This window comes from Hylobates moloch, unplaced genomic scaffold, assembly GCF_009828535.3.
Source record: "Hylobates moloch isolate HMO894 unplaced genomic scaffold, HMol_V3 SCAFFOLD_3, whole genome shotgun sequence".
NCBI lineage: Eukaryota > Metazoa > Chordata > Mammalia > Primates > Hylobatidae > Hylobates > Hylobates moloch.
In genome coordinates, this window is record NW_026652278.1 from 72,381,092 (window position 1) to 72,404,070 (window position 22,979).

The window sequence follows — 22,979 nt, forward strand, 5'->3', positions numbered from 1 at the left end:
TTCTGGAAACTATGACAGCACACACAGTCAGGCCGTCCTGCTGCCCACTCAGCCTCACACGTGCCACCTCGTCTCCCTAGCCCTTCAAGTCTATGCCTAGGGCAAGTCTATGCCCTAGGTTTTACTGTGTAAGTTCAAAAGCTTCTTATTAAAAAAGCAAACCAAATGCTATGCCCAATAAGGTGTTCCCCTCCTGCGTCACACTCCCACTACTATGCACTTCCACGCCACTTACCTACCTCCTAGCTGGGCCACTTCCCACTTGAGTCCAACAGCAAAGGCAAAGGCACCAGGCTAAACAGGAGCCTGGGACACTGGTGCAGGGCCACTTAGCAGCCCTCCTTCGGCCAACTGCCTCCCTCTAGGCCTCCCCTCCCCACACCCTGGGGCTCAGCTATACCTCCAGGAACTGAGCAGGAATCACTACTGGAGCAAGCTTAGGCCGAAAACTGGGAGCAGATTTTGGCCGGCGACGCTTCTGCCCCAGCTCGTCCACCTTCTGGGAGGTGAGGTCCTCATCACAGGATTTCTTGGCCGGCAGGTGGGAGGAGTCCCCATCTCCTTCAGGGTAGTAGCTGGAAGCAATGCGGACCCTGGCCTTGCGAGGGGGTGATGCGTGCATGGGCTCCCCGGGGTCCACGTCGGGGGGCAGGGCGCTTGGGGGACTAGTGGATGGGGAGCTGCCCACCAGAGTGGCTTCTGACTCAGAGCTAGTCTCCAGCCTGTGCTGGAACTTAATGGAGTCACTCCTTCTGGGAGGTTTTGGGGGTGTCAGAGGCCCCGCCCTCTTGGAGAGCTGAGGGGAGTGAGCAGACCCAGGACCTGGAAGCAGGTAGTCTATTTTGGGGGGTGTCTGGGGGCGTTTGAAAGTGTTAGGGTCAAAGATGGACTTTCTTTGCTTTGGCTTTTTATAAACAGAGAGCTTCTCAGGCACTGCCGTGGAGCTGAGCATGGCCTTGGGCCAGGTCCCGCCGCTGTTGGAGCCTTCAGAGTCTGCCTTGTCCAAGGAGGCCTCCCCAACCCCACAGGGGCCCGCCTCAGTCTCAAAGGGCAGCAGTGGCCGCCGGCCACGCACGTCCACCAGCCCAAAGCCACGGTCCCCAGAGGCATCTGAGCGGAAGGAGCTCAGGCTACGCTCAGAGGCACTGGGACAGGCCTGGGGGCAGACCTGCAAGGGTCCCCCAGGGAATGGCTTGTGCAGAAAGGAGCTGCTGCCTCCTGGGGGGCCTGGCTCCTTCCTGTCTTCCAGCCTGTCCGTGTAGAAGATGTCTGTCTGCGTGGAGTTATTGTGCTGTATCAAGTTCCGTTTGTTATGAGCCTGGACCTCCGGGCCATGGGCTCGAAAACTCAGCATCTTATCAGAGTCTTTGATATTTTCAAAAATGTTCTGGCCACTCCACGAGGAGCTCTGAGGGAACACCTAGGCAGGGATTGCAGAGGAGTGAGAGAGAGAATGAGATGGCAGGACTTGGAGCTGCCACTGAAAACCGTCCCCAGAGGTAAAGCAATGGTCAGGAATGGGCCACCTGCCCCTTAAAAAAGAGACAGACAGAGATGCACACACACACAAACACATATGCTTCTCCCTAATGGAGAAGTTTTCTCATGGCCCTGGTCACTCTGAACTCAAAGAAGAGTCAAAGTTTTCTTAACTTTGAACACTTTCTGAAATCACCTGGGCCAGGCACGGTGGCTCATGCCTGTAATCCCAGTGCTTTGGTAGGCTGAGGCAGGCAGGTCACGAGGTCAGGAGTTCGAGACCAGCCTGACCAATATGGTGAAACCTCGTCTCTACAAAAATTACAAAAATAAGCCAGGCACGGTGGCATGCACCTGTAGTCCCAGCTACTTGGGAGGCTGAGGCAGGAGAATCACTTGAACCCAGGAGGTGGAGGTTGCAGTGAACTAAGATCACGCCACTGCACTCCAGTCTGGGCGACACAGCGAGACTCTGTCTCAAAAAAAAGGAAATTACCTGCATAATGTCTTGAATTTTTTTTTTAAATATTAAACATAAAAGTAAAAATTCATTGTTAAAAATATATCTCTTGTGGTACACCCACACAACGGAATATTAATTAGCACTAAAAAGAACTGAAACAACGTGGAGGAACCTTAAGTGTATATTATATTAGCAAATGAAGAAGCCATTCTATACACTCTGTGATTCCAACTCTATGGCATTCTGGAAAACACAAAAGCATGGAGGCAGTAAAAGGATCAGTTGTTGCCAGGGGCTTGCATAAATATGGGGAGCATAGGGAATTTTTAGAGCAGTGAAACTACTCTGTATGATATTACAGTGGTGGTACATGTCATTACCTGCATCAAAACTCACAGAAAATACACCACCAAGACTGAACCTTAATGTAAACTATGCATTATAGTTAATACTAATGCATCCACATTGGCTCACTAATTGTAACGCATGTACTAACTACACTAACGCAAAATGCCAAAATTGGGGAAACTTGGGGACAGGAGTGGGGATGGTGGTGGTGGGGTGGTTGAGACAGTACTAAGAATTCTGTATCAGCCCAACTTTTCTGAAAACATAAAACCGCTTCCAAAAAAGTCAATTAATTTGAAAACAGTTAATTTAGAAAACATCTCTTAATAGAAAGTTAGAAAAAATAGGCCCAGCCATTTCCTTAAGAGATGTTTTCTGAATTGGGCCTATTTTTTCTAACTTCCTATCATTAAACTTTTCAAATATGTAGAAAAGTATAATAAATGTCCATAAATGTACCATCTAGATTCAAAAATATTTCACTAAATTGTCTTTTTTGCCTATATCTATAATGATACTACAGAACATTGGAAAGCAAGTTACAAATAATCATGACATGTCACTTCCCTTCCTTTTTTTCCCTCCCTTCCTTTTTTTTTTTGAGACAGAGTTTCGCTCTTGTTGCCCAGGCTGGAGTACAAAGGCGTGATCTCAGCTCACTACAACCTCCGCCTCCTGGGTTCAAGCGATTCTCCTGCCTCAGGCTCCTGAGTAGCTGGGATTACAGGAATGCGCCACCACGTCCGGCTATTTTTGTATTTTTAGTAGAGACGGGGTTTCTCCATGTTGGTCAGGCTGGTCTCGAACTCCCGACCTCAGGTGATCCACCCGCCTCCCAAAGTGCTGGGATTACAGGCATGAGCCATCGCACCCAGCCTCTTCCTTTCATTTTTGAGATAGGGTCTCACTTTGTCACCCCAACTGGAGTGCAGTGGCACGATCACAGCTCACTGCCACCTCGACCTCCCAGGCTTTTTGTATTTTCTGTAGAGGCAAGGTCTTGCTGTGTTGCTGGGCTCAAGTGATTCGACTGCCTTGGCCTCCCAAAGTGTTGGGATTATAGGCATGAGCCACCATGCCCGGCCATGACACATCACTTCTAACAACTTTAGCTTGTACCTCCCCCAAATAAGGCCATTCTCCTGTATAACAACCCCAATGCCATCATCATACCTAGGAAAACTGGCAACAATTCCCTAAGATCATCCAATTATCGGGTCCAGATTCAAATGTACCCAACTGTGCCCAACATGGCCTTGACTGCTGTTTTTTTATTTCAGACCAGCGTCCAGTCAGGGTTCCTGCCCCCCCCTGCACTCGGTAAATCCCCACTCTGTTCTCAAGGATCCTGTGACACTGAGGAGTAGCATGGCTATGTGGAGCCGGGGCTCTGCCCATACTCCTGACCATGAGAGCAGAGCCAGGTCCAGCCCTTACCTTCAGGAGGGACAGGGTCAGGGAGTCCTGGCAGCTCCGCAGCAGAGATTCACATTCATTCAGAGACTTGTTGTCCAGTGCAATGCCATTGATCTAGAGCAGGACAGAGAGCATGTCAGGCCACAGGCAGAGCGGCCTCAGGCCTACCAGTCAGGGTCCTCGCCTACCTAACCTCCTGTGCTAGATAGTCACCAAATGCAAGGTGCCAAAGTCAGGAGTTGGCAAAGGATAGAGGCCTTCCTGGTGAGGCCCAAGGAGTCCAGCTAAGGGGATTCTGAGGTAGAGGAACACAAAAGCCTTCACAGCAGGCTAGGGGAGGAGCATGTCCTTCTGGGATCAGAACACCAAGGACCCGGAGGGAACGTCTTGGCACTGCTGTGCCCTGCCATGTGGTGCGGGACCTTGGCTCAGAACTTCCCAGCTCCTTGCCTCCACAGAGGAAATGGAAGATAAATGCATGCATGTGGCTCGGGAGAGCGGGGGACTAAAAACAAGACCATGGATAGGAAAGGCCTTGTAGAGAAAGTACCATGTGAAGTGGGGCCCTGTGAGTGTTCACAAAGAACCTCTCAACCCTGCTCCCAGAATCTCTGCCCACATCCCTCACAGCTATGTGCACACCTTCTTAAGAAGTGTATGTGCAACCAGTGAATGACTAAACTGTGATACACCCACATTGCAGAACACTGCTCAGCAATGATAAGGAACAAGCAGTCAGCACACCCAGCCTTTTGGGTGGATCTTGCAGGCGTGGTGCGGAATCAAAACAGCCCAGCTCCAAAGGTCACAAACTATATGATTCCATGTCTGTAACATTCTCAAAAGGACATCACAGAGATGGAGAAAAAATCAGCTGCCAGGGGCAGGGATGGGAGGGAGCAGGGGGTGTTACTACAAATGGGCAGTGGGAGGGAGACCTCAGTGCTGATGAACAGCTACGCATCTTCATTATGGTGGTGGCTAAATAGAACAACATGTGTTTAACCACACACAACCACACACACACACACACACACACACACAGTACCAATGTCAATATGCTAGCTTTGATATTATACTCATGCAAGGTGCAACCATGAGGGGAAGGAGAGAGAAGAGTACATAGGACTCCCCTGTACTATCTCTGCAGCTTCCTATGAATCTATAATCATTTCAAAGTCAAGTTTTTTTTTGTTGTTTGTTTTGTTTTTTTTTTTGAGATGGAGTCTCGCTCTGCCCCACAGGCTGAAGTGCAGAGGCATGATCTTGGCTCGCTGCAACCTCCGCCTCCCAGGTTCAAGCAATTCTCCTATCTCAGCCTCCCGAGTAGCTGGGATTACAGACGTATGCCTCCATGCCCGGCTAATTTTTTTGTATTTTAGTAGAGACAGGGTTTCACCGTGTTGCCCAGGCTGGTCTCAAACCCCTGAACTCAGGCAATCCACCCGCCTCGGCCTCCCAAAGTGCTAGGATTACAGGCGTGATCCTAGCCTGACTTTGCCTGGCCAAAGTCAAGTTTTCTTTTTAAAATATCTGCAGAGTGATTATCTTGAAGTAGTAAATTAATTTGTGGTTTTTTCCTTATAACAAATCTACATTTTAAAAATTTTCATAGTGGCCATATAGCTTTTACACTCTGGCTCCCCAAAAAATCTGAAAAACACTGGCAAAGATGTGAGGCAATGAGTTCCCCCACACACTGCAGGGAGGACTGAAAAAGCCATGATCTTTTTGGAGCAAAGGGAGAAGATCTCACTGGATGTTAAACATTCATGCCTTCTGACCCAGCAAACCCCACCCCCAGGAATGTATCCCAGGGCACACTCCTGGGTCCCTATGAAGTGGCACGCCAGTGGCCATGCAGCACGACACAGATGTAAGTAAAGGTAGAGATGCCCGGACTATCCCTCGGGAGGGACTGGTCAATGACTTAAGCTGCTGCCACTAAGGAATGACACACAGTTATATGCCTTGGGGCAGATCTAAAGATGTGAATGTGGGCTGGGCATGATGGCTCACACCTGTAATCCCAGCACTTCGGGAGGCTGAGAGCAGATCATTTGAGGTCAGGAGTTTAAGACAAGCCTGGGCAACATGGTGAAACCCCCATCTCTACTAAAAATACAAAAAAACTAGCAGGGCGTGATGGCCCATGTCTGTAATCCCAGCTGCTCAGGTGGCTGAGGCAGGAGAATCACTTGGACCTGGGAGGCAGAGGTTGCAGTGAGCCAAGATCATGCCACTGCACTCCAGCCTGGGCAATAGAGTGAGACTATCTCAAACAAAAATAAAAACAAAAAGATATGAATATGGAGGGACCTCCAGGACATGCTGCTAAAATCTGGCTGGGCGTGGTGGCTCACATCTGTAATCCCAGCACTTTGAGAGGCCAAGGCAGGTGGATCACCTGACGTCAGGAGCTCGAAACCAGGCTGGCCAAAATCGTGAAACCCCGTCTCTGCTAAAAATACAAAAATTAGCTGGGTGTGGTGGCGCATGCCTGTAATCCCAGCTACTCGGGAGGCTGAAGCAGGATAGTTACTTGAACCTGGGAGGCAGAGGCTACAGTGAGCCAAGATCACACCATTGTACTTCAGCCTGGGTGACAGAGTGATACTCCATCTTAAAAAATAATAATAAAAATAAAAACAAAAAGCAAGATGAACAACTGAGTATATTATAATCCCATCTGGGTTACTTCAACCCCCCAAAAATGTGTGAGATGTTTTGAAAGTGTCTGGGACGTAATATAATAAATTGTTAACAGTGATTGCCATCGGGGTGGGAAGCAGTACGCAAGAGGTCTAGCCAGAGGAAGAGTTGTTGTCGCTATTTGCCTTTTGTACTATTGGAATTTTGTATGTATGCCATGAAAAAGTGTATGGCATTTTCAGTTTTTTTGTTTTTTATTTATTAGAGACAAGAGTCTTGCTCTGTCACCCAGGCTAGAGTGCAGTGGCGTGATCTCGGCTCACTGCAACCTTTGCCTCCCAGGTTCAAGTGATTCTCCTGCCTCAGCTGGGATGACAGGCACCCACCATCAAGCCCGGCTAATTTTTGTATTTTTAGTAAAGACAGGGTTTCACCATGTTACCCAGCTGGTCTCGAACTCCCTACCTCAGGTGATCCACCTGCCTCGGCCTCCCAAAGTGCCATGATTACGGGAGTGAGCCACCGTGCCCCACTGGCATTTTCAATTTTAAAAGGTCAGAAGTATTAAATTTGCGTGTCCTATGACTCAGCAATCTCACGGCATTTGTTGCTTAGTCTCAGAGATACCATTACGTGTCTCCAGAGGGTCTGTGCACACAGGTAAAGTTCAATGCAGGACTGTTTGCAATTGCAGACCCTGAAAACAACTTCTACGTCCATCAATAGGGGGATAATTTAAACTATATATAATCAAACAACAGAATACCATAAGGTGGGTAACATTAGCCAGGCTACACTTGGAAAGATATCCAAGGTAGGATGCAAATTGCAGATCCCATTACAGTACATAAATAGCAAAACAAAACCAAGAAATCTGTCTAGGTATATTTAGATTTGTAGGGGCACATATGGTTTGGGCTGGGTGCTTATCTTCTAAATGGGGGCAGGGACAATCTCTAGGAGCAGGATTAAAGGGGGAAGAAAGGGACTGCCACTTTTCACTTTACATATTTTTGTATCGCTTGGCTATTTTACAACAAACAGGACTTGCTTTGGTAACAAAAAAATTTAAAAATAAGTATTACATTTAGTCAAAAAAAAACAAAAAAATTTAAAAATAAGTATTACATTTAGTTAAAAAAATTAAAAAATTTAAAAATAAGTATTACATTTAGTTAAAAAAACAAAAAAATTTAAAAATAAGTATTACATTTAGTTAAAAAAAAAAGGGGGTGGTGTTTAAAAGTCACAACACAATGATGTCAATTTTTTAAATTGTCCTTGATAAACATTCATGTGAATGTTAAATGTAGAGAACTACATTTAAAATGTTAATAAAGCTAGGTGCTATGGATCATGCCTGTAATCCCAGCACTTTGGGAGGCCAAGGCGGGCAGATCACCTGAGGTCAGGAGTTCAAGACCAGCCTGGCCAACATGGTGAAACCCCATCTCTACTAAAAGTACAAAAGTTAGCCAGGCATGGTGGCGCACGCCTTGTAATCCCAGCTACTCAGGAGGCTGAGGCAGCAGAATCACTTGAACACGAGAGTCAGAGGTTGCAGTGAGCCGGGATTGCGCCACTGCATTCTAACCTGGGTGACAGAGCAAGACTCCATATCAAAAAAAAAAGTTAATAAAGGTTATCTACAGGTGGTACCAAAGCAAGTGGTTCTTATTTCCCTCTTAGGCCTTTGGAGGTTGCAGTGAGCTGGGATTGCATCACTGCACTCCAGCCTGAGTGACAGAGAGAGATGAAGCAAGGTTATCTACAGGTGGTAGCAATGCAATTGATTCTTACCTCTCTCCTAGACCTTTTATTTCCTAATTTTCTACAGTAAATAGAAACATACCATCAAGAAACCTATTTTTAAATGTACACATAGTACAATGCCCAGAACAAGGAAAATATAAAAACTCTGCTCATTACTTCTTGCTCAAACCTCCCAAACGTAATCTGTCTATGCACGGCAGATGACCCTGGCTCCAGCCTTGAGACTTACTGCAACGATCCTGTCTCCCACAGCAAGAGACCCTTCTTTAGCGGCAGGGCTTCCGGGCAGCACGGCAGCAGCATACACTCCATTCTCCAGACTGATGCCACTGTCTGAAAGCCACAGGAGGTCACTGGGTAGTCCCCGGCCTCGCTGCCCAGCCCTGGGTCACCCTACCTCATCTTTGTTACCATCTTCTTACAAAAGATGTCAGCAGGCTGCGCCCTGTCTACCCCTGCACCCTGCCCCAGTCCCACCAATCGGGGGCTCAGTTACATCTACCCTGGTGAATCAAACACTCAGAAAGCAAGACTCAGGGCCCAGACCACCTCCTGCCAGGAAAGTACATGGGCTACATTTAAATGGCACTGGCCCCTCATCCTTGTGAATGAGATGCTCTAAAGGGCACCCCCGGCCTCTGTCCACAAAAAAGGGCCCCAGCCACCTGAGGCACTCTGCCATGTCCACAGGCCCGCTACCTTTCTGTCCACTGAGGTTGATGTGCAGCGGCGTGACCACCTTCCCACCCAGAGACTTCCTCCGCCGCACGACCATGTTGATGGCCCCCTCCCCATTGAGGAGCGCCTTGATGGCCTGCTTCTTGTCCTTGTTGATGAGGTCCACATCATTGATTCTCAGCAGCCAGTCGTTGACCCTGAGAAGGGGCACAGCCAGTTCAGCACCCACACAGGCTGTGGGACCAGCGGCTAGCCACCCACCACTCTCACTCAGGGGGCTGACTGCCAAGGAGTGGGTGCCTCACATACACGCTCAGAAAATCTCCTCTTGCAGGAGCACACAGTGGTGAAATTTGCAGATGCTGAGGTTAGACAGCCTGGGTTCAAATCCTGGCCCTACCACTTACTAGTTGTATAACCTAGCCCCTCCAGGCCTCAGTGCCCTCATATGTAAAATGGGAGTGATAATCACACCTACCTTGTAGGGTTGTAAAGATTAATCAATTAATTTCTATAAAGTGCTTAAACCAGTACTCAGCAAATTGTCAGCACTGTAATAGTGTTAGCTATTTTATCATCATGACTATTTCCCTGAATGAGCATGCCATGTACATCCTGGGCTCTCACGCATACCCCCTGAGCACCTTCCCACCCAAAGGAGCAAAAGACAGTACCTGGTAACTAAAGAATAATCAGATTCAGAGGCAACTGAGAAGCACTGTTTCTTTTTGGAGCATTATTAGCTGCTGAGACTGCAGGCCTTGGACAGACTGTGTGTGAGTCTAAGGCTAGGAAACGTTCACCTAAGTGCTACCTGGCTCTCTTCGGGTCCTCTGCACTGGGGAGAAGGGCCCCACCTTGCCTCCAGAGCCTGGGCCTCAGCTCTTACCTTAAGCGGCCATCAGCAATGCTTCCTTTGTCCACTTTAGTGACAAATATGCCACAGTCCCCCGGGAAACAAGGCTCATTCACACCTTCTGCCATATCAAACCCCAGTGCCTTCAAGTCAATATCCTCCTGCAAAAACAGCAGCAACAGCAACGCATTTCACAAAGCAGTGACAGAGACATTTGGCTCTTAAGCCCCCAAGCTGCTCACTCCAATGTGGGGGACTGTCCCTTCACCTCATCTGATAAGACACTCCATCCCCAGGATGGAAACCTATGAGTATCTGCAACCTGCCCCTTCTGGCCACTGCAGACAGACATCCCTGTCAGCGTACTCCAAGGACCCTGCCCTTCCCCGGATGCAACCCAGCCTGGACAGCTGCTGGGAAAGGATGCCTTCTCAAGCCTGGGAGGAAAAGGAGAACCTCCAAACTTGGAGTGGTGAAATACTGCAAGAGGGTCACCCTCTCCTCCCTCATCCATCAGAGAAGGAGAGAAGAACCATTAGAGGCAGCTTACCGTCTCCCTCTCGAACTCTACAACTTCCGTTTCCCACTCCATGGAATCCGTGTCAATGGCCGAGTCGTGGGAGCTGTGGGCCATCAGCTGCCGGAACCGGGCCTCCTTTTCCAACTGGGATTCCATCTGTTCCCTGTGAACAGACAGAGCCATGGTGACAGCCCCTTGGGAGGTGAAACATCCCACCGTGTAATGGCTCTGAATCTCACGAGGCAGGCCGTTTGAAAGAGCTAAAATGGGCTCCTTTCCCCCTTGTTTCCCAATAACTCAGAGAGTCAGGTCAAGGCTTCTGGGATATCTGTGAGTTTTCACAGTGGTTTTTTAAAAAAGACAAATTCTCCCCAAATTTATCTAGAGATTTAACACAATTAAAATCAAAATGCCAGCCGGGCACGGTGGTTCATGCCTGTAATCCCAGCACTTTGGGAGGCCGAGACAGGCAGATCACCTGAAGTCAGGAGTTTGAGACCAGCCTGACCGACATGGTGAAACCTCGTCACTACTAAAAATACAAAAATTAGCCGGGCGTGGTGGCATGTGCCTGTAACCTCAGCTACTCGGGAGGCAGGAGAATTACTTGAATCAGGGAGACAGAGGTTGCAGGGAGTGGTGGTCACACCACTGCACTCCAGCCTGGCGACAGAGTGAAACTCCATCTCAAAAAAGAATAAAATTTAATTTAAAAAATAAAATCAAAGTGCCAACAAGATTTTTCTAGATATAGACGGCTATTCTAAAACGTATACAAAAAGGCATCAGAATCACTAAAACTATTTTGAAAATGACTAAAGTGGGAGGAAACTCTCTACCCAATTTAAGACTTAGTATACAGCTACAGCAATCAAGACTGTGTGCTGCTGTCAGGGAGACAGACACACAGGTCTGTAGAACAGAATAAGGAACCTAGGAATGCCCCAAGTCACCAAAGGTGCATAAGTTAACAGAGGAAGGACAGCCTCCAACTAATGATGCTGGAGCGCCTGCACATCCATAGCCAAAGAAATGAATCTCAACCTAAACTGCTAATGCCAACTATATCACAAATTGAAATGCAAACTGACAGAAGAAGCAACAGAAATACCACTTAAATAGTTATGTTAGGATGAAGATGTAGTTCTTAACATTTCCTTTAATGCCATTGTTACAATTTTAAAAAATGTTCACTGGTGGCCAGGCGCGGAGGCTCACGCCTGTAATCCCAGCACTTCAGGAGGCAGAGGTAGGCGGATCACTTGAGGTCAGGAGTTCAAGACCAGCCTGGCCAACATGGTGAAACCCCATCTCTACTAAAAATACAAAAATTAGCCAGGTGTGGTAACATACACCTGCAATCCCAGCTACTCAGGAGGCTGAGGCACAAGAATCACTTAAATCCAGGAAGCAGAGGTTGCAGTGAGCAAAGACTATACCATTGCACTCCAGCCTGGGCATCTCAAAAAAAAAAAATTTGATAGATTTGACTTCATCAAAATTATAAATATTAGCTCTGAGAAAGACCTAGTAATGAAGATGTGAAAGACAGACTCAGAAGCTTCGTTATATCCTCAGGTAACTTGCCTGTGACACCCTTCCAGAAATCTAGGCCCAGGCTGCCTTGCCAGCTCATGAACGCTGCCCACTGGGCTCCTGACCTACTTGTGTTTCCTGCTCCAGCAGACAGGCTCCAGGGCCGCACCTTTGCCTAGGCTGTGCTCTCACTAGCCAGCTCTAGAATGCCACTCAGCCTCCAGGGCAGAGCACCAATGCCTTCCAACGCTGCCCCAGCCCCTCCCCAGGCCAGTGCAGCTGAGCTCAGCATTCAATGCTCACTTTACCTGTCTCATCTGGCATTACCAGGGAGTGCCTGAGGCTTCCCAGGCAGCAACACAGACCCCCTCACCAGCATCCTGCCAGTTAGAGAACTTAGCAGACAGGAGGCACAAATGCAAACATGCTGAATGAACACACAAGCTGAATGCACAAGCTTCAGGCAACTCTGGCCCAAACAAGAGGCAACATGTCCCATGTTCACAGCCCAGAGGTTCTAGGCTTTCCCTTCAAAGATAACCCCTTGATTCCATCACATTGCTAGACCCAAGATGGCTCCTGTGAAGAGTCTTGCCTTGCCTCTTAACCCCTAAAATATTCCTGAGAGCACCCAAGCTCCAGAGAGTCTGGGTTTTTATAGAATAAATAGAGTTCTTTGTCTCATTAGGAGTTTTACTGAATGGGAAAGAAGAGAAGCTGTTGTCACTCCCTTCTGAAGTGCATCACTTGAGTGTGCAAGGCTTGCACACTTGTACTCACACACGAGCTTCTCACTGCCCCCTCACCACACTAACAGCTAGGGAAATGTCACACAATGGACAGAGAGCCACTGCTTTCCAACTAGATTTGGGTTTTAGACCACGGCCTATTGGGCTCTGCCAGTTTCTATGCTTAAACCCTGATCTTCGTATTTCAATGCACTACTAAAGGCCACTGAGTGTTTAAATGACACCTTGGGAGGCTGCTATAACCGAGGGGAGGATGTCTGACACCCCAAACAGTCTTCCAAATGGGCGTCCAAATAACACAGGCAGAACTGCTGGATGGGGGTTGCAATTGCCTTTAAAACTCTAAATCACAATCTGTCATCATTTTACTCATTTACGTACTTGTCTCTTAGATGGACCTGACCTTGGTCTGTGTCTCTTCCTGTGCACTGTGAGCCCATGAGGAAAGGGACTTGGTATGCTTGTCAGTGCCATTTCTCCAGTGCCTCTAATGGAGGCTGGCCCATACAGAGCAGGTACTTGAAAAATCTCAGTGAGTGAGTGAGTGAGTGAGTGAGTAAGGGAATGAATGAATGGATAACACATGTATGCCTGCCCCAAATGGACTGCTTGGGAACATGGCCCTCCCTTCCTAGTGCCTTGGCACATGGTACCTGCCCTGTGTCTAAGAATTTTTGGCCTAAGAATTTCTAATTAACCCAACATGGAGATGACATTCGAACCCATTCTACACACTGACACAGTAAGGCAGAGTGAGGTGAAGGGACAAACAGCCAGGTCAACATAGAAGGATGAGGCCCTGGCCAATGCACTCAGCATTGCCTTGCCCGGAAGGGAGAGGGGTCCCGGGCTCCCAGATGCATGCCCACTCCAGCGGGTGCCCGCCCGAGCCTACTTGAGCTCCTTCAGCTCGCGGCTGACATCATTCTTCTGCTTGCGGGTGTCATCCAGGCTGCGCAGGGCCTCGGCCAGCTCGCTCACCGCACGGTCCCGCTCCCGCCTCAGGTTGTCACACAGTGTCCTGGTGGAAGGAGCAGAGGACAAGGTCACCTCAAGAGGCACAGGGAAGCTGCAGCGGATGGCCTGGTCACCTCACTCCAAATACCTGCCGGCACCTGTCCCATCCCCAGATGCACAGGAGCGCTTGGGAATCTAGGGGTAAGACCACCTAGGCCCGCTCCAGTGCACGACAGAGGGAACATAGAGGACCTAGGCAGGGAAGAGACACACCCACAGTCACCTGGCAAGAAGTGTCAGGTTCCCGATGCCCTGTTTCACCCTCAATGTGCCTGGGGTTAAGGACCACCCTCTGCACACACTCACTGTTCTAACGCCAACATGGGGGCTGGGGGGTGGCTCTCCTCTGCATGAAGCATCCCCCATCTGCCTTGCAGGCCTGTGCTCCAGCACTACCACATGTCTCATATCTACCCACATGCAGAGCTTTCTAGAGCTATCCCTGTACCCTACAACTAGGATGGGAGCCCCTTCGGATAGCAGCCAGTCCTCATGCATCTCTGTCTGTCTTAGCTCTGTGCAGGTGCAAAGTACAAGCTTGGCAAGACTCTATGAAAGAGGACCCCAAGGAGGCAGAAACAGATGACCTGCCTGTGGAGGGGCCTGGGCTCTGTGCCCCCTCCAGAAATAGATATACCCAGAGGACTGGTTCCTACCTCTCCATGGCCTCAAATCTCCCCCAACCTCAGTCAGAGCCAGGCTGAGGACTGCCCCCTGGAGACACCCATGGAAGGGGTCCGAGCAGAAGCAGATAGGGAGCAGCCCCTGGGCCTCCCTCCCCTTGCACTGGGCACCTAACTGTGCTCTCCACTGGCAGGGCCTCACCACCTAGCCATCCTCATCTCCTGACCAGCCCCTATAGGCATTGGTTTCTCCCCTGACCAACCACAAGGAATCTTTTGGAAACCTCCCAAATAGCAAGACATTATCTCTCCCCACCCCAAACATCACCACCACCATAGCCTCTCCTGGTTCCTCCCCAGCGAAGAATCAAGCCCACACTGCTTGGCTTCCCTTTCAAGGCCTCTACACCTGCCCCTGGGAATCTCACCAGCCTGCCCTCCCCATGACTTGCTCACGTCCCTGCCCTGAGCACACTCCACAGGTCCCCTCCAGCTGCAATGCCCTTCCCCCTTTTCCACCTAGAAAAAACCCCACTCATGCTTCCAGTTCTAGCTCGAATGCCACGCTCTCTGGGGAGACCTCCCCACACCCCAGGGAGCCCTGCATGCCCCCCACAGCCCTGGAGCTCAGTTACACATCTTCCTCCCTCACCACCCTGCCCGACCAAGCCTCTCCCAAGGTCTCCTTGCTCCAGAGATCTAACACCCTGGCACACAGTAGGCGCCCGGTGAACACTGCTGAAAGGACACATTTCGGATGTGCTCTTCTCATCAGAAGCCCTCAAATAAAAGAGGTCTGCCTCATGCCCCTTCACAGGGGTCTCACGTGGACATAGTACACACTCGGGACACCTAGGGCTGAGTGAGATGGGAGGGAGAAACAATGGAAAATTCTAAAACTAAGAGGGAAGGCTAGGGCATCAACTAGGGGTGAGAAAGGAGGAGCCCAGGTCCCTCCCACCTTACCTGGACATACAGCAAACAATTCTGACCCTCCCAACAGACCGTAGCAGGTCCCCGCATCCTGGGGAGATGCGAGCCCACGCCAGCTCGAGGGCACCCCGTACCGGATGCTGTCACGCTCTGCTACGATCTTGTCTCGCTCCTGGAAGGCCCAGTCCCGCCGGCACTTGGCCACATCCGCCTCCTGGAGGGCTTCCTTCAGCTCCTGGCACAGAGCCTTGCACTGCTTTCGAAGGATTTCAACCTCCTTGTTGGCTCTCCCAGCATCCATTGTCACCGTGTCTTTGATCTGGTGGGAGCAAAGGGCAGGGAGAGGGAGAGGTTGCTGAGCCTCAAGGACCAGGAGTCCCCCGCACCAGTGTGGGGGGTCAAGGCTGAGGCTCTAGCGAGCTGGATGGAGGGAAACACGGAGCCCATCATAGCACATCCCCTCCACCCATACCCCCAGTGACTATACCCCACAGCCACGGTCCTATTAACCAGCACCCTCTAGCCCCCACCGTGTCTGTGATCCTGGTTTTTATAATCTGGCATACTGAGTTATTTTTAAAGACAAAAATACACCGGTATTCCTGCTGGTGAAGTGCTGTGTATCTCAGTTCATTTAAAAAGCTGAAATCTGAAGCATTTGCATCCCTAGAGAGTTATATGCGCCACTAAAATTTCAAGTCAAACTCTTAGTAGCACTCATATGAAAAGCCCCCTCCACACCTCTATAATCCTTAGGAAACACGGGGAAATGACGGATGACAAAGCAAGTGTTTACTGCAAGAATAACTCCTCCCCCTGCTCGAGGCTTTCCAAACACGCAAAAGATAAGCACGACAGCAGAGGCGCTGATGACACTGGTGTCCCTGCCCCGAGACTCTCCACCCCCAAGTGCTAGGACACAAGAAGACACACACGCACAGGAACAAAGCTTCCGTTCCCTCTAAAGATCATTCTCCAGACAGCAGGAGACAGCAGCCTCTACAAAAAGCGTGTTCAGAAAGATCTCAGACATAGAAAACAAGAGAAGAGAATGAAGTTGACAAGAAAACACCTGGAGTCAGGTGATAATTCCCCTCACCTCTCAAAACAGAGGCAGAGGAGCTGAAAAACAATTTGCACAAAAAGGACCATCAAAACTTGAGGGTGACAGTGCAGTGGCAGGCTTTGCTCAGACCTCACAGTTCCTGGGAGTCATTCAAATCATTTCAGCTTTGATTTTTTTTTCAGCTTTACATGGTATGCCATGTTTGTTTAGTTTGCTATTTTCAAAAACAAAAATCCTTCTTAAATTTTCATTTTAAAAAGAATTATTTGGGGGCAGGGTACAGTGGCTCACACCTGTAATCCCAGCACTTTGGGAGGCCGAGACAGGCAGATCACATGAGATCAGGAGTTTGAGACCAGCCTGACCAACATGGTAAAACCCCATCTCTACTAAAACTACAAATACTAGCCGGACATGGTGACATGTTTCTGTGGCCCAGCTACATGGGAGACTGAGGCAGGAGAATCGCTTGAACTTGGGAGACTGAGGTCACAGGGAGCCCAGATGGTGCCACTGCACTCCAGCCTGAGCAACAGAGGGAGACACGGTCTAAAAAATAATAATAATAAAAAATAAAAAGTGTATTAATTTACTCAAGAATTTATGATAAACGATACTTTTAAAAATTTACATTACACTTGCTGTTTTACAATATATTTATGGATAGTTTTAGAGCTGACATGTTACCACATGGATTCCCTGAAAGGTTTCTCCATGGTGCTCTGGATGAGCATCTAGGAGGAAAGCCCCAGGTGCAGACAAGACGAGAGGCAGTGCAGGAGGTGGGCAGCTCCTCCAGCCCACAGCTCCCTTCCTTCCCCTGGGCCCCGCGCCATTGCTGGTCTCCAAAATGAATTCATCCCCAAAATACTGCTTCCTTATAAGGAATACAAGAAGTACTATACTTAGTTTTAGTGAGGGGGGAGAGGGAAATGAGGTACCTTAAAAAAATGGTAAAATTTGGAAGCCCAGAGGACCCAAGTGACCAACTGATTGATTCTGATTACATCTGAATCAGTGAGGAACCGCTGGATCTAGAAGTGACTCGCCAGGGCTCCCCCATCCTGCAGAGCTGACTCCTGATCAGTACCGGCTCCTCTACCCCAGGCTGCCTCGGCATCAGATGTCAGTCTGAGTCTGCTCTAAAAGCGCCACCTGCAGTCTCCTTCTTTCTGTGCTGGGTGAACAAAGGCGTGGGAAGAGATGGGCTGGTCTTCACAAAACACTTGCCAAACCCAGGCATGAGGCCGGTGAGAAAAGTCTGTGGGCTGCAACCCAGCCCCAGAGGGCCAGAGCACACTCGAGGGTCCCACGGGAGGATGGGGCCCGAGTGTGGAGGGGTGCCCCTGAGCAGACGGCTCTCGGGTGAGGGCACCTCCCTCTGCTTCCTGGGCAGCTTCTCTTGCTATAACAGCCCTGCCTCTAAGTTCTGGAAAGGCCACTGCTGCCTTGCCTTATCCCCTGGCACTGTCCAGTCTGTCCACCACAACTGAGCTCAGCTCCTCAAGCAGGACCTGTAGCTAGACGTGTAACTGCATTCACGGCAGCAGATGGCAGGAGTGTGGGGGGCTGCCCTTCTACAGACAGGGCTCGGTGAGCAGGGCCCATCTGGGAAAGTGCGTTGGAACCTGGGAGATTTCTGCAACAGGCAGCAGTGGCCTACGGCTTCCAGTGGTGCCAACCTCAACTCCCCAGGCAGTTCTCCTCCTGCTGGGAGCAATGAGCCTTCCCCGGACAAGGTCAGCTCCTGGCCTGAGGCAGGAGGGCGGCCTTGGGGGAGCTCCCAAGGATATCTCCCCTCTGGGAGCTGGGAAGAAGGAGGCGAGGGAGGCGAGGGCACAGCCAACCTGGCAAAGACCCTGACAGGCCCCCGGCCTCCCCGTGCTACCTCTTTGCTCCCTCTTTGCCCCAGCCCACTCAGAAGAACACAGAAGGGAGAGAGGGTATGGAGAAGGAAAGGGGAAAATGGAGCAAGAGGTGTAGACAGAAGACAGGAGCATGCAAGCACGACGCCAGAAACTGAAGCCCAGCCCTCGGGCTGAGCAGGATGAAGATGGCTCTGCGGTGAGGGAGCTAGACCTGCCAGAAGGCCCCCCACAGCTGATCCCTGACAGACAGCAGCCAGTGGGGTGGTGGGGCCAATCCCCAGGGTGCCTCACTGCCCACCCCTCCTGGCCTGCTCTTGCCGGTGGAGTGCTCTTTATCCATGAAGCCAGACCAACTTGAGAAGGAGCTGAAGATTTCAGCTCTCAGAGCTGACGGGGCAGCAGCGGGGGCTCTCTCCTGCCTGCTGACTCAGAACGGGGCCTGGAAAAGATCCCTGCCTCAGCCAACAGGTGCATTTGATGCCCAGCCAACACCCCCTGCGGAGGATGGAGGCAGGCTCCAGGCTGAAGGGCTCGCCTGAGTGCTGGGAAGGCGGTGGCTGCCACAAAGACGTCAGGCCTGGAGGTCTCATTGCTGGACGCCAGCACCACAGGGAACTCAGGTGTTCTTTGTGCATCTCTGTGCTTTCTACATTTCTACAAACAGTCTTCACGATTAACTTCGAAGATCTCAAAACTTGGCCAGGCGCAGTGGCTCAGGCCTGTAATCCTAGCACTTTGGGAGGCCAAGGTGGGTGGATCACCTGAGGTCAGAAATTTGAGACCAGCCTGGCCAACAGGGCAAAACCCCATCTCTACTAAAAATACAAAAATTAGCTGGGCGTACTGGCAGCTATCTATAATCCCAGCTACTCGGGAGGCTGAGGCAGGAGGATCACTGGAACCCGGCAAGTAGAGGTTTAGTGAGCCGAGATAGTGCCACTTCACTCCAGCCTGGGCAAAAGAGGGAAACGGCATCTCAAAAAAAAAAAAAAAGAAAGAAAAAAGAAAATCTCAAAACTCCATCCACACGGGCTCGCTGTCATTCCCCAGGCGTGTGCCTGACATTCAGTGACATTTCAGAGCAGTTACTGACTCGGTCATTTTCCAAGTTTCCTTCTTCATCATTTTGTTTTCCTTATTTGATATTGACATTTTCCCCCAACAATTATGTGCTCAGATACCAGGATGTGAACATGAGTTCATGGTTTTTCTAGGATGATTACCAAGTTCTAATGCATTATCTTTACTTATTAAAAATTTATTCTAATAGACTTTTCAAAAATTTCATTGCAGTAAATACTTCTCTTCACACTGGCTTTTGCCTCAAGGGTCTGGAGAAGTCTTGGTGGTTCCTTGTATGAAATTCCCATTACTTGGTTGGCCCATTTTTACCCACAGAAACAGTTTAATGAGGTTCACCCTAATCCTAACAGAGTAGTAAGATTCAGATGGGCATAATAATGAATGTCCATCTCAACTCACTGTTGATTTGTGCAGGCACAATGATGTATTTTCTATATTGAATCATTTGTTCATCACAACCACCATTCCATTGTGCAAATGAAGAAACTGAGGCTGGCTGGGTGCAGGGGCTCATGCCCGTAATCCCAGTACTTTGGGAGGCCGAGGCAGGAGGATCACTTGAGGCCAGGAGTTTGAGACCAGCCTGGGCAACATAGTGAGACCGCATCACTACAAAAAAATTAAGAATTAGCTGGGTGAGCTGGTGCTCACCTATAGTCCCAGCTACTTGGGGGGCTGAGGTGGGAGGATCACTTGAGCCCAAGAGGTCGAGATTACAGTGAGCTATGATTGTGCCACTGCACTCCAGCCTGGGGAACAGAGAGGCTGTTTCAATAAAAAAATAAAAAATAAATTAAAAATAGAAACTGAGGCCCAGAGGCCAGGCATAGTGGCTCACCAGGCAGTGAATTATGCTTGTAATCCCAGTACTTTGGGAGGCCAAGGCAGAAGGATCGCTTGAGTCCAGGAGTTCCAGACCAGCCTGGCCAACATGGCAAAGCCATGTCTCTACTAAAAATACAAAAAATTAGCCGGGCGTGGTGGCACATGCCTGTAATCCCAGCTACCTGGGAGGCTGAGGCACGAGAATTGCTTGAACCCAGGAGGTAGAGGTTGCAGTGAGCCGAGATTGTGCCACTGCACTTCAGGCTGGTCAACACAACGAGACTCAGTCTCGAAGGAAAGAAGGAAGGAAGGAAGGAAGGAAGGAAGGAAGGAAGGAAGGAAGGAAAAAAAGAGAAGGAAAGAAAGAAAGAAAAAGAAGGAAAGAAAGAAAGAAAGGGAGGCCTAGAGAGGTTCGAGACCACATGACTGAGGAGGGCCATCTCCCAGCAAGGGGCCTGTGTCTCATGCATTCCCCACATCCCCTACCACTGCCCAGGCCTGACGAGGAGTTGCTGTCGGTTGAAAGACATGCTGGTCACCCCTTGGGCATCACCTGCCTCACACTTGGTACAGCAGGACCTGGTAGTAATGATCCAATGCATACCAGCCCTGCCAATCTGCCTGACCTTTAAACGCCTTGCTTTTTGCTTCTCATAAACCACCTTTGAAAGCTGCATTCTAACTGACCTGCACAGAAAGGCAGAAGAATAGAGGGATGTGAATATCTGAGAACTATTCTGATAGGAAAAAAATCTGTTGTGATCAAGTCCAGAAGCTCTAATCAGAGCCACACACAACATAGACTGAAGGGAATCTCCATGGGCCCATCCAAGCCCCAGCAGGGCTCAGCTAGACCTAGGGCAAGGAGCTCCATGATGAGGAGAGGTTGACAGGTAGGAAGGAGACAGAAAATCCACATTGGCCACCCAGGAGTTGAGCTAGGTGGCCCAATCCAATGCTACCAAACATCCCAGCCCCCCAACCCTGGAAGGGCCCAGCCCCCCAAACCTGGAGGTGTGGCCCCCAGAGAGCAAGGCTTTAGGAGAAGAATGTTGGGCTCAGCCTACTAGCACATCTTCCCAGCAGGAGCCTGAAATACTTTTTCAAGAGCAGATTTGAGCAGATGCACACTGCTGGTGAAAAAGGGCCCCTGAGGGTGCTCTTCCAGACACAAGAGGCCTAACGTATCTATGGCTTTGGGAACTTGGCCTTGGTATCTTGCTTCATAATAAGCAAGTCCTTGAGATATCACTGACTTTCAGCATGGGACTGATCTGCAATTACGTAGCAGTGGGTTTGGGTGTGAGAGTGCTGGTGTGTGTCATCTGACTCTTCCTGGTGTGTAAGCTCTGGGCATCCACGACTGTGTCTGGCTCGCCCTCCCCCCTTGTCCCCTGTAATCGAGACTAGAGCTGGGCATTAAGCATGAGCTCAGGAGTTACCTTGGCAGTGTCTGATAACCCAGCTTGCACTTAGGCCTCCAATGAGAAGCCCTTTACTCCAACTCAGGAGGCGTCTAATCCGGACACCATGCACTCTGCAGCCCCTCTTCCCGGGACGCTGTAGGACAGGCTGAAAGCCAGCCACCGGCCCACCCACCTACCTGCCGCAGCGCCTCCATCTCCTCATTGGCTGCCTTCTTCTCAGATGTGCTGCTCTTGAGCTTGGACTCGGCCAGCTCCACTTCGGTCTGCAGCTTGTCCAGCTCAGAGATGACCTGGTCACGCTCACTCATGATGAGCTTGTACTCGCTGTACACAGCGTCCCGCTCCTCCCTGTATTTCTCCGACTCCTTTGCTGTCTTCACCTGCGTGGTTCTCAGCTCGGTCAGCTCTGACTGCAGCAGCTCCATCTCCCACTGCAGGTCCTTGTTCTGCGCCGTGGCCTTGTTCAGCTCATGGTGGATCGCCTCAAACCTGGCGAGAGAGGCGGCGAGACGTGGGAGGGGCGGGGGCCCTGCTCGGTCAGTGGCCGGCTGTGCTGCTGCCTCCAGCCAGCTCTACTGTGCTGGACAGTCAAGCGTGAAGTTTCAAGTGAAGTCACTCTCTCCACCCCCAAGAGAGAAAAGTCATGGAGTACCAGTGCCCCCGGACCTGGAATTTTTCTCAGCCCTTTACAAATGCCAGGAGTTGAACTGAGGACATCATGCCCTCCACTCCACTAGAAACAACAGCATATTTCTCCCACAGTCAAGCCACATTAATTTTTTAAAATAATAAAAACAAAACAATGCCAGGATAACAGCATAAAGAGGCCTTAACGATCATTTAGTCAAACCGCCTCATTTCACAGTTACGAACAGTACAGCCCCGTGACAAGGTCATCAAGTTCGCTCGAAGAGCACAGCTCGGTCCTTCCAGGCCGGGGGGCATCTTCCACACAGGCAGCCTGCAAATCAGAGCCCATGGCTCCAGACCAGCCATTCTCAGTGTGCTCCATAGACACTGGTTCTGCATGGAGCTCCATTACCCCTAAAAAAGTATATTATCTGATGTCTTATGTTTGGGAAACTCTGCATCTTGGCCCCCTCTTGGAGAGTCTGTCTACTGCACAACACCACACTGAGGGGGCTCTGAGAAGTCCTGCAGCAGAGACATCTGTCTGGGTTCAACCTGGCAATGCTCAAACCTATTTATCCCCAAAGAGCACTTTTCATGTGAAACTGATACATGCCCCAGAGAACTGGTGATTCACAGGCACATCCTCTGCAAAATAGTTTGAGGGCATATATCACATCTCTAAAGATGACAGAAGACACATGCCCCAGATAATTAACTTTCCTATTTGCTAGGTGGGCGACTGCCACAGAGGGGAGAAGAGCATGGCAGCGACCAAAGAAACAGGATGCTCAGAACACACCCGTATTTATTAAGTATTGTGCAGAGCAGTTAACACGGCAGACCTGAGATTTCTACACGCTCAGAAAGGCCCACTTGCAAGGCTAACCACTGAATGGTGTCCGTGAACCCGAAGGTAAACAGGGATGTTCAGATGGCAGGAGAGAGCCACGATTCCCAAGACAGATTCAGCATCAAAAAAAAATGTTTCCTGGTCAGAAGCATTTTTTGATTGAAAAAGCACAATAACTCATGCT

General features: G+C 49.9%; 1 protein-coding gene across 1 annotated transcript in view; it reads right to left on the reverse strand.

Moving 5' to 3' along the window:
• The window catches only part of DLG5 (discs large MAGUK scaffold protein 5), a 135,586-nt gene that overhangs the window by 30,721 nt on the left and 81,886 nt on the right, over positions 1 to 22,979 (reverse strand). The window contains exons 7-15 of the mRNA XM_032141144.2: positions 21,489 to 21,801; positions 15,178 to 15,362; positions 13,366 to 13,491; positions 10,216 to 10,348; positions 9,699 to 9,826; positions 8,831 to 9,006; positions 8,361 to 8,464; positions 3,728 to 3,820; positions 401 to 1,420 (exon numbers count right to left, since the gene is read on the reverse strand). Coding sequence (XP_031997035.1) covers positions 401 to 1,420; positions 3,728 to 3,820; positions 8,361 to 8,464; positions 8,831 to 9,006; positions 9,699 to 9,826; positions 10,216 to 10,348; positions 13,366 to 13,491; positions 15,178 to 15,362; positions 21,489 to 21,801 — 2,278 coding nt within the window. The remainder of the gene's footprint in view (positions 1 to 400; positions 1,421 to 3,727; positions 3,821 to 8,360; positions 8,465 to 8,830; positions 9,007 to 9,698; positions 9,827 to 10,215; positions 10,349 to 13,365; positions 13,492 to 15,177; positions 15,363 to 21,488; positions 21,802 to 22,979) is intronic.